Source organism: Neodiprion fabricii, chromosome 7 (genome assembly GCF_021155785.1).
Source record: "Neodiprion fabricii isolate iyNeoFabr1 chromosome 7, iyNeoFabr1.1, whole genome shotgun sequence".
In the NCBI taxonomy this organism is placed as follows: Eukaryota; Metazoa; Arthropoda; class Insecta; order Hymenoptera; family Diprionidae; genus Neodiprion; species Neodiprion fabricii.
The window spans coordinates 19,797,294-19,818,033 of record NC_060245.1 but is presented as its reverse complement, the minus strand read 5'-3'; the positions used below and the strand labels follow the sequence as shown (position 1 = coordinate 19,818,033).

The window sequence follows — 20,740 nt, the reverse complement described above, 5'->3', positions numbered from 1 at the left end:
GTTTCAAGAACCCAAGGATCAAATTTTTTCGTACTTACATAAATATCCTTAATCAAGGGGGGAAGAAAATTGTTTCTAAAAGTTCTCCGAATCTGCAGCAGAAGGAGCGGAAAAAATGGAAAGTTTGACCGGTCTGACAATTTTATTAACGCTGACGGAATTCCGTAGCTTAAGTCGTCCGTATCAGCAGCTCGTCGGGTTCAGACTTTACCCTGTAGGCACTGTTTCAGACACGTGTTCGTCGGTATCGCGTAAGCGTCAGTAAAGAATAACGCGAAGCGGTGTAACGCCAGTGAACTGGGCAAATATTTGACCAGGGGAAGATGGAAAGGTTCTCTTTGCGCCAGGAAGTCACAACGGGGAGTTGGGCATGCAGAGGGACGTTGTCAAGTGGGAGAAGAGAAGCTCTACTCAAGAAGTTCGCCCGTTTAGGTTTAAAGGGAAAGGGATCATGTATGAAAGATCCACACCTACCCTGAATGTGACGCCAAAACTCTCTCTCTCTCTCTTAGGAAAAAAAAGAAAGCTTGCCTGATTATTTATATTATTTATAAATAAAAATTCGATTTTCCAAAGAAATTGTCGCCTTAATTTCTTTATGAAATGTAAAATATTTACCGGTGAGAGAAAAATTTCAGACTCATCGGTTCAACCGTTTCCAAGAAATCTTGCTCACTGACTTTGAAAACATAGTTTTAAGAAAAACGCGTTCAGAATCGTTTTTTGAAAAATCCTCACTGCTCATAACGTTTCTTAAAAAGAAACTCTCCTTGTCCATAATAAGCTCGCTGCATCCCTCAAAAGAATAAACGCACTGTTTTGAAAGTTTCGTAACTTCGTACCCCAAGTTCCCTGAATTTTTTACGACACACATCAAACTAATTGCTACGATTGTTTAAACAATTTCGTCACTGATTTTTAGTACCGGAGCGTTTCCCTACTAATGGGGATATTATTTGATTTGACTAATTATCTGGACCAAAAAATTCCGATTCATTGATCGGTGACGCGTATTTTTTTTTTTATTTTCACTGAACCGACCGAATTATATGTAAAAACGTATAAATTCGCGGGCAACGAACCTCCTCAAGCCGGCGTCGCGACGCTAAGCGTCCCGTTCCTTCCAATCGGTGAAGATGAGACGCGGAACAGCGGAAGGAAGACGAATTAAGTGGGCCGTTGGCAACCAAGTCACGCGAGCAGGTAACCGAAGAATTTTCTCCACACCTGTCGCACAGTCGAGTTTCTCCCGCGCCCCGAGAAAAACCGCGAATTTTTTTCGCGCATCATCCTCGAGCTCGACGCACTGCAGGGTGAGAAACTTGGAAGGCGAACGTGTGAATTAAGGTCCGAAAAAGGAAAAGGAAAAACGAAAATAGGAAAAAGTGAAGGAAAGAAAGAAAAAAAAAACAAAAAAAACCTCAAACCCTTCGTCCAGAGTTGTTCATTTCTTTTATTCATACACGTCATATGTGTGTGGGTGTGCAGAGTTTGGGATAAACTTATATCCGAAAGTTTCTCCAGCAAGTAGCGCGTAACGCGAAAGAATTGAAACGAAATTTCGCTGCATTTACCAGCCATTGATAAAGCTTTTTTTTCACCGAGTTTATCCGAGTTGAATTTTCAAAATTTCCATCCTTAGCGCTGGGTGAAAATTTTGAGAGTATAACTGGGAAAAATGAAAGAAGAGGTCACAGATGTACATATTTTTTAGAGTTAAAAAATGCGGAGCTAGAAATTCCGTGTTCGCCGTTCTACTTTTACAATCGCAGCGAATCGATCGATGGAATTTTCTCGCAAGCTGGTTTCTTTATATTCGGACTAATTAGTCAACTATTAATTAGCTGCGATATTGACTGCGTTATGTGCGCACTTTCACAATTATATCAGCGCTGCTCGTTCAAGTCGGCTGTGAGTCAATTAGCCGAACTTTGCACAACTATAACACAGCGCACGGTGCGTGAGAAACGCGATCACGGCGTTGACTCCTGATGTGTTTTGATCGGGGAGCGTGTTAATTAACAAACAACCTTTGACCTCCGTCAAGAAGGTTTTACCCGTAATCAACTGACGTGGGTCGTTCCCGGAGCTTTTAGTCACTCGGCAGGAACTTTTGCCTTTTTTCGTTTCCTTCATTTTCCACTTTCCTAAAATCTGGAAGCCACGACTCGTAACTCATTTTCCAATAGCCATAAGACTGGATCAACCTCGTATATTGCATTGATATTACGTTAGATAACACGTGGGAACCGAAACAGCACTGAAAAATATTTCATTTGTTGCAGTGAGTAGATAAATTGTGGTAAAAAATAAAAATATTTAAGGACTGAGCGGTAACAGGAACTTAAAATTTCTCTCATTGACGAGCGTATATTTGCGACAAGTGTTTCTCGACATTATTTATTTAATTAATTATTCTCGACATTAATAAATGGACGTTTCGTGTTTCTCAGAGGAAAACACGAGCCCTAGACTTATACGGAATACTTGACGAACAGCGTGGACCCTTGCGAAAGGTCCGATTGATCACGGTGGCCGGTAAAAATTAACACGACGAACAAAAGGAGGACTCAGAAATCGGATTAAAGAGGATGTTTGGCCAAAGACCGACACTATTTGTTAATTGAATTACGAGGCAGTTGCTCATCGTTTTCAAATTTTCAAAATCCATTTCGAACATTTCTTTAAAATATAATATTCTCGAGTCGCGAGGTATTCTTTTATTCAATTACCATAAACGACAACTTGGATGTCGATGCTTCGTTTTAAATCGCTTCGAAATGCTAAAAAAAAAAAAAAAAATTCAATGAATTCGTTGCATTTCACTCTGAATTGATTTTTCCTATTGAGAAAACTATTTTCAACGTTCGACTGATCTCCTAAAGAAATTAACAAAAAGTATCGATACCAGGTGAAACAATCTTATCGAATGATTCGCAGTGACGGAAGTCAAGGCGATACGTGATCCTTAAATGATACGCGAGAAAGTGAGAGAAAGGCAGGGGAGGAAAAGTTTTGCTGCTCGGTGCAGACGAAGGGACGGGGGAAAAAGGAAAAAGGAACTAGATGAGAATATGGGCGGTGAGAAGAAAAGTTGTCCTGTCCTATACAACGAGACTACCGCCGGCTTCTTTCCTAATGAGACGCCGACCATTACTCCAAGTATGTTCGTACTAACAAACACGTACCTACCCTACATGTTTACCGACTCGGTCTGTCTTTCCTTTTATTCTTATTCCCCTTGTTTCGTTCCGTTTTTCCTTTTTCTTCCACCACAGAGAGAGAGAGAGAGAGAGAGATTCCATCCCCTTTAAATGCTTGACGAGACTCTTCCGCGTTATCGATTCTGAATTTTGGATTTTGGCAGGCTTTGGTTTTCAAGATCTTTAATTATTCTAGTACTAAGAAAAAAAAAATGAATAAATAAATAAACGAATAGAAATTTTCAGGGACAATCGAATATTTTAATCCTGAAAAAAAAAAATTACCATCGAGAATACGACACGCTTTAACATTCGTATTTGTGTTTCTTGTTTCGACGTTTTCAAATTTGCGTATTTTTTTAATTTACTTTCGGTGGAAAGTATTGCTGCGCGTAGAAGAATTGAGGGAAGAGAAAATAAACATTATTGCGGAAGGATAACTCTTGAATACAATTTTAAAAGTTCGCCTTTGGAATTCGGAGTTTACATACTTAAATAAGACTGTCAGCACTCTGCCGCTTTTAATGTTACAGACTTGATCATTGAAGAATTTTGTACAGAGTTACATCTTCTACAAAAAAGGTTGTTCAAATATTTTGTGTAAGGTCAATCGTTTAGTTACACCCATAAATACGTTTGGAAATAAAATTTTATACGAAATTGTTGATTTTCAAAATTTGTATATATTCCTGTGTAGAATTAATTACCCGCAAATTTGTCTCTTTCAAATTTTACTTTCCGGCCATTTGTAGTTTAATTACCAAAGAAAACTGAACTATGGAGCTTAGGTTTACAACTTTTTAATATTTCGAGTTAAGGATTTCGCCTCACGGTGATTGTTGTATTAGAATAATGGTAAGAAACGAAAAGTAAAAGAATCTTTTCCTCCCATGCTATTAAAATGATGCGAAAGTGTTTGTTAACTGGAATATTTCGAATTCCAAGAGTGACCGTTTAAAATCGTATCGAAGATACGCCTTTCCATGAGAATTTATTTTTTTTTTCTCCTTAAACTCTTAGAACAAGCGTTTCAGATGGGGAGCAAAAAAAAAAAAAACACGTTCTTTTCAAGCAAAGAAACAACGTTTATATATCCTAAATTCAAAAAATTCTTTCTCGTTAAACTTTTGAAACATCGAAAATTGCGAAAACTTTCTTTTATTTTTTTTTTTTTTTATCCTTTACTCACCGTACAGAATATCGTACGAGAAAAAAGCTTGAGCTTTCGTTGTTTATTATATCAAATTGAAAACGAAAAAAAAAAAAAACTCTTTCCTCTACCGTCAGCATTTCACGAGTCCTAATTTCACCTGCATTAATACAAGATTAGTGATTCTTTTCAGAAGCTGAAGCAAGCAGGCGATGCGATGCGGCGAAACGACGCGATAATGAAAAGCTTCGGGGGTGAGCGACTGTATCAAGGCATTATTCGACCTAGCAGGCGACATAAAGCTCCGGATCTATCAGAGAAAGGTGTCCGGAAACGGTTTCGGAATGACCCTGTATTATTCTCTCTCACTCTCTCTCTCTCTCTCTCTCTCTCTCTCTCTCTCTCGTGACAACTTCGAACACAAGAATAGAGGGTCGCGAGTCTCTGAACCTCGAGGCGAATAGAGAGGCCGTGCTGTGTTGGCCGCAGGAAATTATTGTTCCTCGTTTCCTGGGGCTGTACCTTGTGTATATATATGGGGCATTCCACGCCAGTTCGACCTGGGTTTAACCCTTGACATCTCAGATTTGGCGTGCGATTTTTTCTACGATTGTTCTCACTTTGAAAGGTAATCTGTTTTTTTTTTTTGACTCTATTTAAATTTTCTACAACTTTTAGAAACGATAAAATCGTTTCTAAAAACTGTAAAAAATTCAAATTGAGTCGAAGACAAACAAATAAAAAAAAAACAGAGCACCTTCCAAAGTGAGAACAATTACAGGGGTCAAGGGTAAAACCTAGGTCGAATTTGCGTGGAATGCCCCGTATACGTGTATATGTATAAGCTGGCAATACCTACGTACAACGGTGGTAGCGTGTATAAAATTATCACGTATACCACGGTGGTCAGAAAATTTATTGGAATTATTGTTTCTCTCCCTCTCCGCGAACTTTTTATCCTCGTTATATATACGAATATCCGTATATTATCGCGATAGAAGATAAAAATAAAATTAAAAGAAAATAATGGAAAATATAAGCAATAAAAAGTAAACCGTCCTTTGATCGAAATCTCCACACGCGCGATATCTCGTTATTATTCGTTTAGCGAAATAATAAATTTATCCACCCCACCCCCCCTCCCCCCCCATTTCCGTTACTGCTGGTTATTGTGTAAATATATATGTTGTATATATAGGTACGTACGTATACATCGTTGCTAATGAAATACGTTTTTCCATCCCGACCCTAAAATTTTCATTACAGGAGTTGAAACACCGAGGCTGGATATAAAAAGCGCCTATCTGATTTCTTTTTTTTTTTTCTCTTCTCAGAACCAAATTTCATTCTTTCGATAGATCTTTCGTCATGTGTTAAAAAAAAAATCGTGACACTCTGTGGATTCGGTTGGAAAATAAGAATAAAAAGGAAAAATTGAAGGAAAATCGAATGCTTTCTGTGGCTGCATCGAAACTGATATTTCTTCAATAAAATGGGAAGTCTCGGCCGCTTTCGTTTCGCGGCTATGAACTCCTCGAAGGGGGGGGTTTCGATATGTCGAGGTAAAATTGATTTCTAACTGTTGTCCGATGAAATATGTCGCGGGCAGTATTTTCCGACACTTTTTTTCCAACCTACGCGATCTTTGCTCCGCTTAAAGCCCGAACTGACCGCAAGGCCAACCTCTTCTTATATCCGCGTGCCGTACATTTTTTCACCCTCCTACCCAAAACATTCCGCTTTCTTGTTCTATCAAACGTTTCGCTTTCCATTTCTTTGTTCTTCTTTAGCTGTGGATAATTATATGTAATTTTTCTTTCACCCACGAGTCAAGGAAACTTTGAAAAATTAAAGAGAGAAAAATTCAGGTATTATTAATTATCAAGATATTGTGTTTAGTTGTTCTGTTTTGTCGAGAGTCTTGCGGCTCGATTTCTGAAGTTTATTAATTAATATCCAAACAATGTTTCTTGGATTCGAATTCGCTGAGAAGGATATTGATCTATAAAACTACACAGGGAATCATTTTCCGATCGAGATGTGTTGCAATGCATTGAAATTGTTGCAGATTAAATTAAAAAAAAAAAAAAAAAAAAACCATTATTGAAATTGAAAAATTGTGGGTTTGTAACTTTGGCTGCAATTTATCGGGCTTATATAATATTTTTTCCCGCCCGCGAAGCAGACGTCGTTTTTCAGTGAAATTCAACTTGAATTGAGTTCGGTCGTAGTTTTCGCCTCATCCGATCGATGCTGAAACCACGATTCCACGAAAAGCTGAAGAAATTGTCAAAATTCCTCGGAATTTCGAGTAATGTTTTGTTTTCTCGTTAAATTGTTGTTCGTTTTTTTTTTTTTTTTTTCTTCCAATTTGTCGTTTCAATCAAAGTAGAATCAACCACGCGCGGACAAAAAAATAACTGGGCGAAAAAAAAAGAGGAGATAACGCGAGCTAATCTGCGAGAGTAATTAGGTAATTACATCACCGGCAGGCGTAGGAAGAAAAAAAAAAAAGCGTGTCGTGGTTTTTATCAGCTCGGAAGGAATTCAGGACAGGCATTAATGCAGAGTGCCCGGCTTGTCGGCATAAGCTCGCAGCAGCTGGCACATTATCCGCACAGAAAACGTTAGAAAGATTTCCGCCATAACGGGCCAATGAATGATTTCATTATTCGTATAATTAGAGCATGATGTAATTCGTAATCCGAAGCTGCTGTACTGCGTAGTGCGTTTTAAATCCAAGAAGACGAGCTCTTGTTCCGTTAAACTCTCTTCCATATAGGTATAGTATTTATATATATATATATATATATATATATATATATATATATATAAATAAATAAAATATATATATATAAAATACACGGAGGCAAAGGGTTAATTAATTTATTCAAAGGCGCGATCAGGGAGGCACTTCTGTTCAAAAGAGAGAACGAGAGTGAAACGGCTAATTTTCAGTCGGTAAAATCGTCCTCCCTTTCACCGACGTTTCATTTTCAAGGTGATTAATTTTAACGTTGTTATATTGTACAAAACACTCTGACATAGGTAAAATTCTCCAATTTCATTCCCGTTTGCTAATCGAGCTGTAAAATTTACGGTAAATCGATTGCGCATACGTTGTTTGCAAATCGATTTTCAGTTTTCGTTGTACTACGTTAACAATTAATTTGTAATTCCGAAGTTGATTTGTTAAAAAATTTGTAAAAATAGCTTTATCCGTGAGGATTACGACCGGCTTTGAGACGAGACAGGTGATGCTGAGTTTGTCCCGCAACCTCTTTTCCATTCTGATTGTAATGAAAAAAACTGCAATTTAATGAAGAAAGAACCAGACTAAATAAGAAGGACTGGTATTGTAGGAACGAAAGAAATACAGGCTAAAATTTTCATTAACTAACGACGCCGAAATTGCACAGCGATCGATAATGTGTACTCTCTACGGTAATTAGTTGTCGGTCTTTTAAAAAAAAGATTTTCTCAAGCTCCGCTTCGGGAATAGCAGGAACTAGGGAATTATATCGCGGCATTTGAAATGTAAAGAAAAACAAAAAAAATAAATAAATAAAAATCACGAAATTCCAAAAGAGCTAAAGTTGAAAGGGTAAGTCAAATCACCGTTTTATGTCACGATTGGAAAATAAAATTCGAAGAGTCTTCAGCTCTGACAAATTTTCATGTAACGGAATTATCTTCGAATCGAATCGAAACGCTTACAAGAATTTGAGTGAATAAATATTTGGAAGGGTTAGAAAAATTGCGAGGAGGACTTATCCAGGATGTTAAAAATTTGATTTTTGATTTCTTGAAGATTGAAAATTATCGGAGTTGACGAACTTCAGTGAATTAAACTTTCCGACCTTTTCATTATTTCATCACGATCCTGACTACTGAACCGTGCGAAAAAACAAGCCCGAAAAAACAGTCGGTTGTTATTTTTGCTTACTGAAATTAAGACAGGTTATTTGTATTTCAAAACAAATCCAGTCTATTCGGATACAGCGAAATAAAAAATTAAATGATAAAAATCGTCGTAACGAACAATAGAGAAAAGGGAATTAATTAATAAACTTTGTATGAATTTTTGAGTGAAAGTATTATTTGTTATGGTAGAAACATGCGTGTTGGTTCGATTATATACATATATTTTTTTTTTTTTTTTTGTTATCAAAATTTTAACCAAATCCTGTTCCGTACAGTAAAATGACTGATAAAAAATATTTCCTGCGTCGCAAATTTGTAGACAGGATTAGAATTTATTCTTCTTGCCTTACATTCGTAATAAAGAAAAGGAAGAAAATTACTGGTTGCATAATTTAATGTAAAAAAATTGAGCGTTACAAACGGGATTGCACAACGAGAGAGAGAGAGAGAGGGCAGCGAGTAAATCGCAAAATTTTCCACATACTTCCACATAATGCCTACATAGGCTGAAAATAATAAGGGAATGCGACGTGGGGGCGACGTTTTGTTCGGCGTAACGCTGACGCTATTATTTAACGCGACTGCCGTGTCTTCGGGGTTGGTTATTGCGAGACAAAAGGATCCGCGTCTGCCACGCGGGGAGAAATGACTGACGCTTAGGAGGTATCCGTGTCCGTCATGCGACGCCACGGAGAAACTGAGCCGCTGAAAACGCGCCCCGTGTGCCAAGGGTGAATCCTATCGTGCCAGTTAACGCCGCAGCCATGGCATCGTGCCGTGGCTTATATCTATGGATGTTATACTCGCGGAGAGGGTTGGGAGACGAGAAACGTCAACACGACCTACAACCGTATCTCTCTCGCTTCAAGTTTGCACAACCGGCTAAAAAAGCTCCGTGCCCGTAAGCCCCGAGTTTTCCGCCAACACGTGTGAGGTATTTACGTACCTGTACTTTAGGGTGATTCATTTTTTTTACCTTTTCTTTTTTTTTGTTTGTTTGTTTTTTGTTTTTTGTTTTTTTTTTGATTTTTTTCTTGTCAAGATGCCACTCGAAAAATTTGTAACAAATACCGAAAGAAAATTGTACTGAAATCTCGGGGAGGTAGGAAAATATTTAGAGATCGCTACCGATTTCAGCAATATTTTTTATTTATTTTTATGTCTACACCTTACGGACTTGAATCGAAGCGTTATCAGTGGTTTAGAAATATTTGAAATTACTTGGAAGTAATTGAAATCGGTTGAAACAAGAGTTCAAGTCCTTTAATCGTCGGTTTAAAACATTCAAAACCGTTTGAAATAATAATTCGTATGTTTGAAAATCGGTTGAAACGATTTCAAATCGAATGAAATTCGAATACAAATTTTTTTAAATCTATTAAAACCAGCTTATACCAGATAAAATTAGAGTTAAGATCTTTAAAAATCGGTTGAAATCGTTTGAAAAACCGGTTAAGATAAGATCTAAATTTTTTATTACATTGGTTTGGTATAATCTCATACCGATATTGAAGCTGTTGGAAATTGCTCCAACTCATTTGAAATCGGTTAAAATAAGAATGCAAGTTTACGAAAATCGATTCAAATCGTTTGAAAATACTTGAAGGCGTTGCTGAAACAAGAGTTGAAGTCTTGAAAAATCGGTTGAAATAAGATTTCAATGTTTTGTCAGATCTGTTGAAGTCGTTTGGTGAAATTCGACACGAATATTAATATTGTTGCAAATTGCGTAAAGTAGTTTTAAAATGTATAAAATCGTGCACCCTTGCACAAGTCGAATTCTTGAAAATCGTCGCCGAGTAATTTCTCTGAAAATTGAATGCCTGCCAGTGTTTACCAAAAGCCAATTCCACCCCTGAGGATGGAATGTGTGTATTTTATATTTACCGCGTCTATTTGCGGTGAAAAGCTCGAATGGTGTTTTCTTGTGTGTTTCGCGGAGCGCTTACCGTTTACCGTTTATCATTTACGGCTTACCATTTATCGCTTAGCGAGCCTCCTCTTGAGTCGTGCGTAGATTTAGGGCTCGAGGGGTTACGCCAAGCCCTGCGCCCTGCAGGCCATCCGATAAATCATTCTTCGCGTGAAATTTCCACCTGGAATATAAGGGCCAGGCAGGCCGGGGTCAAGTGCCGAGGTGCTGGGACGGAAAATTATTTTATACCGTAGCGGTAAGCCTCCGGAATTACGATGGGCTCAAAATTAACTTCGATCGGCGAGGCGGCTCGAAATAAACTTTTTCAATATCCATACTGGTACGGCGCGATGATCGATCGTTTTAGAAATCTGAAACTCGCGTTATGCCGTCCCTTCTTCGACAATGGATCAAGAATCAATCTGCCGTTATTACCCTACCCGATGCGGAATGGAAAAGAAAATGACCGACCTTCCATTACCGCGCCATTTGACGTTTACAGTACAAGGGGTGGAAAAAAAGCTCTCTTTCTCTTGCAACATATGTCGTATAATTACAAACCATCTGGCAGACGGGCCATCAGTGTTGATCACAGCGAACCAACTTTACCCCAAATAGACGTATAAGTACAGAGAGTTAAAGAAGGGCTGAAAACTCGTAACTGAGGCCCGATTCTACTCCCGTTTAAAACTGTTGACAGGTGTAGTTTTATTTCTAGTTAAGGCAGGGTTGGAATCTCTTTCGATGAATGGAAACTAGCAATGCTCGTTCCAAGATCGTTATTCCCATTTGTTGAAGGATAACAAGTCGGATTCCCTACTTCCTTAATTAAATTTTCACCCTTGATGATGCGATCTGCAATCGAAGAGGAAGAAGACGATGAAGGGACGAGGGTGAAAACTGAGACCCATTGCTTGCTGCACCCTCTTTGCAGTATTTCCGACTCAACGAGCCTCGAGAACTGGGAACACAAAAGCCTTGTAGCCTAGCGGAGATTTGAGAATCTAATACGAGCACGTAACCCTCAATTTTGTACCAGCTGTCAGAAGACAGAACTGTGTCTTTTTCCTAGAAAAGGGGGCTGTAGAGCGATGCGTCAAGGTGATTTTCGATAGAGACGGAGGTACCGAAAAATTGGATGCAGCCTGAGCGGAATTGAGGGTTGAAAAAGTGGGTGAAGTTTGCCAATCTATAGCTCGACAACCGATTATTCAATTCGATTAGGCTTTATTTTATCCGAAAGTATACAAATCGAGTTTCATTTTCATATTTATTTCTTTACAATTAATTAATGGGAAAAATTTGTACTGTTAATAACGCCGATCATTTCGCTAAACGACATGTTTCACAATGCCCACGATATCTCGAAAACGGTTCAACTGATTCTTGGATACCTAGTTCATCCTTTTATCTACCGTTCAAAAATTCACCCACTCTTTCTGTCTTCTTTTAATAAACATCTCGTACTTCGATTATTATTATTATCATTACTACTGTTATAGCTTCTTAAACCAGCGCTACACTGGATTGAATTTGTGGAAGAATATCGGCGTCGTCTTGGTCTGCACAGGTAGGGAGATCGAGCTTGCGGTCGGTTATTACAAAGTTTGCAGATTCGGGTGTACTTAATTATTAACGGTAGAGCGGAGAGTGGCAAAGTTTCGCCTTTGGCCTCGGTGAGCCTGCAGGTGGTAGGTACACACCTACACAAACTTTCGGAATGCGTTAACCAGCTGACTCCACCGGCAGCGCGTCTCGCCTGCTAATTGGTCGAGCTTTATACGTGTGACAGCGAGTTAAAATCGAGACCATCAACCATTGGCTAGGTGCATTATATATACGTGACCTGCAGCTCGAGGATGATTAATACCGAGGCAATTAGGCGGCCCAGTGAGCCGATTGTTTGCCCTCCTTATCGTCGCCGAGAAGCTCGAGCTGCTTTAGCCAACGTCGCTTTATGAATGGGTAAACTTAGCCGGTGCTTGCAGTCACTTTTGTCAAATTTGCATCCTCTCGCGAGCGGGAAGTTGTTTGAAGCGAATAAACGAGAGTAGCATAATAAGGATAGTTTTACGTACAGATCCCGTTACCGACGTTTTACCGACATTTGTTTTTAATGAAGCGGTTGAAGTGTCGGTACAATGTCGGTATCGGGATCTGTATTTTTTTTTTTTTTTTTGTAGCGAAACAGCTAAAATATCGTTACAATGTCGGTACCGTGATCTGTATTTTATTTTAGTGAAGCGGGTGAAATGTTGGTACAATTTTGGCATCGGGATCTACATTTTTTTTAGTGGATTGGCTAAAATGTCGGTACATTGTCGGAATCGGGATCTGTATTTTTTTTTTAGTGGAGCGGCTGAAACGTCGCTATAATGTCGATAACGGAGTCTGTACGCAGAACTTCTTATTATGATAGTACCTAGGCTGCACTATCGGGAGAGAGAAAAATCCTGGATCAGACGGTCAGACGGAGGGGAAGGACAGGATGCGATAAACATGTCGGAGCTCAGAGCTCGTCGGAAAAGCACCTCTGAAATATATACTCCTTTGGGAGTATTACTGTCCTCCGGATGTGGACCCGGTTCTATTCAGCTTCAGAATTAACGCGACACCGAGATAGTGTCATCATTAAAGACACCATCCAGGCGCAGTCGAACGTCTCATCTCGATCCGACACTCGGTCCTTTGGGTTCACCGAGTCATCTCGGTGTTAGAGGGGCAAAATATTCCCTCGTATTAACGGGCCAAGTGAAGAGAACGTGCTGATTCCTCGTGGGATTTGAAAATTATTATATACCTACATGTGGATAAACTTCATAACATCGTAGCGTTCTGCAGTTTGCAATTAAGTCGTTGCGGGAATGGATTCGGGATTTTCGAAACCATCTGGGAACTTGAAGATTTTAAGAGGGTTAGGTTTAAGGATATTTCAGATCCTCATGGTCACTATGAAATGAAATTTAAGAAACGAGAAATAACAGGTGCAAAAACATTTAGTAAAGCTTCTCGCGCCAGTTATTGTAGTGCACGGGAGTCGAAAAATGTCTGATTAGTATGTCATATAATTAAATCTAAGCATATTCGAATGAAATAGCTTATAAGATACTCGAAAATTTTTGAAAATGGTGAAAATGATCAAACGCTTGTGTTGTTTGTCTGATTTGAATGTTTTTGGGCTCATTTATTTGACTTGTACGTTTGAACAAACCTACATTACAGTATATTGGCCATAGCGATTGAAATTGTGGATTCCGTACATTCTCAAGCGCTATCTTCTTGGCACAGAAAGTAATTTATTGAGCCAAAATTCGAACTACTGACAAGACAGATTACTAAAACATAATCTAATAATGTTAAAACGTTTTTGGTCAATTATTATCTCGATATGTCGCAAAACGCAGCGTTGGTTCAATATTAATAAATCGATCGATGTCCAAATTCAATCCCGATTCGTTAAAATCATCTTAAACTATAACTTGATCTTAAAGTTTAAAGTTATGCACAGCTGAACATTGTTCATTTCGGTAAATATTCCTAAATGTCGTTATTTTCCTCAGCTTAGGAAAGACTCCCTTAATTGATGTGAATTTGTATTCAATTCGCAATCAATCAAATTTGTCTATCACTTTTTGAGAACTCGCCAGCTGTCGTCACGTTTCTTTCCTCTGGCGTCGATCCTGATCTCTTTCGTATATTATACTGCTTCGGTACAGCGTTGCTGTATCATCATTAATATCTTTTCTCGAGCTGAGTTCACAAAACGTTCCCTGCTTCGATCCGTCCATCCACTCCGCTGCCTTGTTCCGCGGGAGTTGCTTCTCTCGGAAAACATTATTCATTGTTGACGTAATTTTTTGCTCGCCTCATAACAACAATTTGTTTCAGTCTACCCCGTCTCTCAATCACAATATACCTTATACCTTATACCTTGTACATCCACCTTACTTGAGACTCGTTTCGAAAATATCGCCAAGTTTTATTCCCGTGTCGATTTTTCTTCGTCTCGATCAGAGTCGATAACTCATCCCGTTTTTGCGATGCGACGGTAATTGTCCTTCGAAAATTGGAGAATCCTCGTTTCTGGTTTATTTAACCTTGAATCTTACACTCGCTCGAATTTCCGTACGCTCGCCATTCCCGATAATTGCATTTCGAGTGGCTCTTTGTCTTCGTCTTTCTTTCTCTCTCTCTCTCTCTCTCTGTCTCTCTTTCCGATTCCCTCAACGACGAGAAGTCGGTAACCTTTTTCGAAAAATTGAAGATAAACTCTTTCCGCGCCTTTTCTAGCGACCCATATTATCGAAATTCGAATACCTTAGAAGCTTGAAAGATTATCTGCGCAGAGAATTCGAACAGAGCAGCAGTAATTGATTAATTACGTTTTTCTGTAATTAATTACTATATACATATATACATATACGCACGGACTTGGAATCACGGCTGCAGGCTGCCAATTAAAATTAATCACTATTACGAAATTTCCTCGATTGGGTGTAGTGTATATATATATATACATACAACCTGCATTGCAGCGCCACTGTACAAGCATAACGAAAATACGTATAATAACAAACAATCGTGACGGTAGTCATGATAAGCTCAGCGCGTGTTGATACCGAGCGATTTAAACAGCAGCGCGAGTACATTACAGAATGCACTATACATAGTAAACGTTGCCGCTGTTCAAACACGCGAACCGCACTGCACATAGCAGCCGATATATTTCAGCTGTCGGTGCGCGTTTGCTTCAAGTTAGATGCAGGCGCAGGTCGTTATGGTTACACAAATGCAGCAAAGAAAGAAAAGAATGGAAAAGGGGCGAAATTGCCAATCTGCACAGAGAATTCTTCCGTTGTGGTTATTACACAGTTCTTGAAATATTCAGAGTTTTCACTATGTTCTGGGTAAAAAGTGAAATTAAGTTTTATCTCAATATTCTTTTTCATTATCGTCACTCGCACTGACTGATTTTCTTTAACTGAAAAAACGCAGTATCGGCAACTACGACAAATATTATACTACGAATATTTACTTGAAGCGAAATTTTCTTCCATTATTATAATATACATCGCAAGGATATGCGTCTGTTTCACTATAATTTTCTGCGGTAACTTTAGGAGGTGAAATTTTGATCAGTGTGAGATTCTCCAGAGCCCGTTAAAGCACGAGACCATAAAGCTCGATTTCCTGATCGTCTTTTACGTTCGACCCACTCGAAATGATACAAGAGTAGCTAGTCGCGCGAATGAATCGGGTTATTAATGGCCACTGGGGGTCCTCAGGCTTATCACGCGAAGCGATGCGAGGGGTGGCGAAATAAAACGTAAAAAAGAAAAAAAGGGGACCGGTAGAGGGAGAAGGGATAAATAAAAGCGATACTCGCACACATATATGCGCGGTAAATCGCACTCGGCGAAATGGATTTGAGTGCTCGCTGTGCGGTCACGTATTGTGCGTAGCCTCTGTTGTTGCCTTTTCTCTCGCCCTCGTGAGGAAGGGTGCGAAATGGTATAGATAGAAAAAGATCGGAGAGAATAGTGAAAGGGGTAACAAAGAAAAAAAAAAAAAAAAAACAAGAAACGAAAAAATCAACACGAGTTAACAAAAACAATGAAACAATTTCAAACCGCTTTGTAGACAATTCCCATTGTTCCCTGGCGTTGATAATTGACCGAAGAGAAAGGGAGACCGTAAAAAAAAAAAGGGTCGCGGTACAGGTGCAGCGTAAACCTCCGTCTGGGAAGTCTGTAATACTTGTTTTTTCTCTCTTCTTTCTCCCCTTTATTCTTTTATTCTTTTAATTGAAGGGGACATATCGACGAATGCAGTCTTGAAAGTCGAGACTGTGCAGAACGAAGAAATGCGAACGGAAAAGAGATTTCCTTATTGATAAAGCTTCGAAAGGTCCCGTAGTTGTTCATTTCCTCGTTCTTGCAGTTGCGTCAAATTGCCGATCGGTTAATACCGGCACAGATGCAGAGCTCAGAATGCTGAAATAAATTATTCTAATTCGTAAACGTCGATTTCAGGACTCATTTCTAATTTTTGATCATGTATAGATTCGATAGGATCACAGGAAATCACCTGTAACGCTGGGAAATCGGTGGGAATCAATCTGAATCATTTGGAAAGCTCGGGATCGAATGGAAATCAATAAAATGTCAACGAGTCGGAACCATTCGTCATGATTTCCGACGCTTCTTCAACTAATTTCTTCATCGAGATTAAAGTGATTTCAAGCGATTACCAATGATTTCAATTTAACCTCGACATATCAAAGAAAATAATTCAAGTCATCAAAGTTCCTTCGATTCCTGATTCGATTGTCAACCGTTAAATTTATGAGGCGGGGTTGACCTTCTGAATTTTCAAAAGTTCCGGAAGCGCCTAATTCCGAATTATTTAGTGGCGAAACTTGAAGTGTAGAAATCTTTTGCGAAAATGGTCGGAAACCCGACGGCTCAAAGTTCCAAAATGCAAGATTCCGAAAATGCAACTTACGATGGAGAAAAGTTTAGAAAAGTAAAGTTCTGATGGAGAAAAATTCCGAAAAATAAAGTTGCGATTGAGTGAAATTTCGAAAATTAAAATATACTCACAAAGCGTAGTTTATCCAACGTGAGGATGTGAAAAATGAGCAAAATCAAAAATTAGAATGACCAGGATTCCAAACGTAAAAATATCGAAAATCCAAAATAAAGAAAGATCAATACTCTGAAATTTAACCGAGCCAGAAATTCGCATAACTGAAAATCTTCGATCATTCGGACTTTCTATGTTAAAGATTATTAAAGTACCCCAATTTAAAACTTTCGGAATTTCGACTCGTCGGAGTTACACCCTTCGCCATTTTGTACTTCCGGAATTTCGCCCTTTCGGAGCTTTGAACGTCGGGTTTCGGACTATTCGAAACTTTGATATTTTGTCAAAGTTTCATTTTTTTACATCAAGTTTCCCCACCAAAAAATTCAGAATTTGGCGCGCTTTCGGAAGTTTTCAACTTCGGAATTTCAGCCCAGTCCGAGATTTTTCTCTTCCTTGAGCAAAAATTTTGCCTTCGTTAACTTCCCTTTTCGTAATTTTGAGCAGTTCAATATCAAGACGGCGTCCTGCCGATCGGCCATCCTCGGAAGCGTGCAGTACAATTGTCGCGTGATTAAGTGGCCCGTCTGGTTCACGTCGCATTTGATCGTCGCAGAGCGACAAGTATACCGCTGCACTGTAGACGGCCGCAACCACCCAGCGCGATAGTTTCAAGCGGCGCTGCGCGCGCAGCCAGCGTCGCTGGTTTCGGAAGCTCGAGACCTCGCGGTCCGGCAGTAGAAACTGGCAGTAGAGTGCCAGCCGCGATCGTGTGCGCCAACCGGGCTTCAAGCGGCAGTGGAAAAAGCGCGCGTGGTCGGACGTCGAGTGCCGGCATGCTCATCGGCGAAAAAATCGGTGCAAACCGGAGTGCAGCAGGTGCGGAAAGCAGCGAAGCGGCCGAGTGAGTGTCACCTCCGTGCAGCAAAAGCCGAAAGCTCGCGTCATGACCTCCGGCCCGACTTAGGCGCCCGATTTAAATCTGGAGCCAGGTTAAGCGGCCTGCGTGATGGGTGAAGCCGAGGCGAAGGGTGTCGGGTCCTGCCCGCGGTCCAGGACGCTCACCTGGTTCGTCCTGGCCCAGGCCCTCCTTCAAATCGGGGCCTTTTCCTACCTCTACTTGCAGCTTCTCAGCCTCGAGGGAGAGCTTCGCGTCGCCGAGTGCCCGCGATGCGAAATCGACGACGACTTCGGCCAGGGCGTAGATATATCCCGCCAAAAACGGAGCGGCGTTAACTTCGAGGAGAACGCCGTTTCCGAGAACTTCAAGGTATGTGTATTATTTACGTTTGACTTGAGCTTGCGGACAATTGCACGAAATCGCTCCAGCCGTGCTGGCCGATCTCTTTGAACCGCGAATCCGTCCGCCACCTTCCAAGTTAAACTCGGAATTTTGGCAAACTTTGATAGCATTGTGCAGTGAAGCTTTCGACGATGTCTCAAAGCCCTGGGTAAGTCCAATTATGGAACTGGTAGTGGAGAATAAACAGGACGAGTTTATAACCAGGATTCGTGTCACTTGTTATTCAGTAAGGTATTTATAAGATTAGGCTCGTTGTCATAGCTTTCGTTGTTCCGAATAAGTTGTTGATGACAAATCTTGAGAGAAAATTTTAGTAAAATGGATATCGTCAAAAGAAAGTTTCGAATATTGTTGGAATAGCCATAAGATCTAGAACAATTATAAGAGTATAGACGAAGGTCCTTAAATACCTTTCGACCTTTTGAAAGAGTAGATTTATCATAAAATGTGTAAAATAATCTTTTTTGTAGAGCGTTTAATCCCCTACAAAAACACGTTCTGGTCTTATCAGTAAACTAATTCGTTGACTACTTACAAAATGACAAAGTTAAAAAAAAATTAATAAATAAACAGAAAATCACTTCCTCTCGTTATTTGAAAGAATTTTTTGACATAGTCTAAATACACCCGCAATTACGAAAATTTGATCATTTCACCCTTATATTGTCTGATCCTTCTGCACTCTCACGCCTTACCAACTATCACAAGAACCTACATGTTTCAGGACCAGGAAGAGAGGGAAGCGCAGCAGCAGCCAAGAGACGTAAAAACTGCAACTGCGATCCCGGTGGGTCCGCCTGTAGGGGGTGAAGATTCCCCAACATCGTCGGACCTCCAGGACTGGGTCTGGCTAACAGGTGCCACGCGGGTTCCGGTGAGTATAACACATAAGAATTCCCCCATAGCCGCGGATAAATCAGTGTCGATTGGGGTCGAGATCGAGCTGATCAGGGAGCGAGGGTGCAGCTTGTGATACGTTTTTAAAATCCCTTTGGGTGTGTTCGGAATCAATTGGCACCGAGTTCGCGGGGCGAGAAGAAGGCGAAATCCGTGCCTCAAGTTTAAGTCCCAAGGGGGAAAAAATCCTTTGACCCTTCGTAATATCATCCCCTGCAGCCAGAGGACGATTTCTAGGGCGATGGCGGGTAGGCGGAAGAAACTTTCATCCCCTTTATATATACGTGATCCCCTGTGGATATCAGCTTCTCCAAACAGTTCGCGCGTTACATTCAATTAACTTATTCACAGACGCTTCGAATCCTCTCCCCCCGACCCGATCCTCATCCTCCACCCTTCCCGAATATCCTATGCTGATATCAAATATGGCTAACGGCAGTATAAAACGCTCGTCATTTATATTTTTGCTTCACGGATCATTCCGTTTACTGAATCTCAATTAGGGGTGTCGCTGTGCGCCGCTCTGCCAGCATTTTTTCTGTTTTCATTTATTAACTCATCCAGAATTGATGACGTTTAAATCGTTTTCGATAAAGCGATGTGGAGGATGGGGTGAAAATACTGTGCGATCGTGTATTTTATTCTTTGTTTTTTTTTTTCGTTTTTTCTCTGTCAGGGACAATTTATTACCCCACAAATTGCTTTTTTCGTGTACCGAACGTGCGTTTAATGAGCATTTCATTAACGATATATTTTAAAGTAGAATTTGGATTCGTGGAAATCGATTACTTTCAAATCACATAAGCTTCGATTACGATTGACGAAATTCAAATTTCTTTCCTCTAATTAGCAATATCTGCGTAAATTATTTTAAAAAAGAAAAATTTGACCAGACTCTCACAAATACGCATAGAAAGCGGTATTTTTATACACATTGTTGGTTTGTCAAAAAAAAATAAAAAAAAATGCATATCATGTATAGTTTTTAAAGATTTTCAAAAATTTTGAGAATTTTCGACCAAGAACTTTCACTGGAATAATTGCTATGTTTTTCCTACACGTTTATTCGAATGTGAAAAAAATCACACGCTGATAAGCGCTTTTTGCAGAATTCAACCAATAGTCCTTTACTTTCTAGAGGATTATTTTGTACACAAGAAAACTGACGTTTATAACTCCTTGTAAAAAAAAAAAAAAATAACAATAAAAATACAACAAAAACTTGCTCCGATTGCTGTACGTAGCATTAAATCGTGTGGGGTTGGTTTCGTCCAAGAGCGTGTGCCGGACGCGCCCCTTTAAATCCGATTAGTAAGGGAGGTTTAATCAGTCACCACGCAGCACCTCGGCTCAAGGCGCCAAGGCGAAGCTTTCGCGGAGCTTGCAAGTTGTTACAACGTAAGCCGCGCACCTACCAGCCACAACGCGAGTAATTTGTCCTGCGTAATACGGCGTTTCTTGAGTGGCTCTCGTTCCCCGGCAGCAAAAGCTGCTCGCCACTTTAGCCCCCAATTAACGCTGAAATCGAAAGAGTCAATTAGGGGTTGATTTCGCAGCGAGGCTAATTTGAGTAATCTCCGCACAAATTTCTGCGCTGCATTATCTCAATTTATTGTAATCTATTATACTTAAAGGTGAATTAATTACCTCTAGCAAAGTGAAATTTTGAATATGACAAAAAAAAATAAAAAATAAAAAAAATTCATTAAGCAACAAAATACCGAAAAATCAATCATTCTACTCACTGAATTTTCAATATTTTG

General features: G+C 39.7%; 1 protein-coding gene across 1 annotated transcript in view; it reads left to right on the top strand.

Moving 5' to 3' along the window:
* Positions 1-17,522: 17,522 nt before the first annotated feature.
* Positions 17,523-20,740, top strand: part of LOC124186278 — a 39,194-nt gene continuing 35,976 nt past the window's right edge. The window contains exons 1-2 of the mRNA XM_046577827.1: positions 17,523-18,047; positions 18,805-18,954. Of these exons, the coding sequence (XP_046433783.1) occupies positions 17,787-18,047; positions 18,805-18,954 (411 nt within the window). The 5' untranslated portion in view covers positions 17,523-17,786. The remainder of the gene's footprint in view (positions 18,048-18,804; positions 18,955-20,740) is intronic.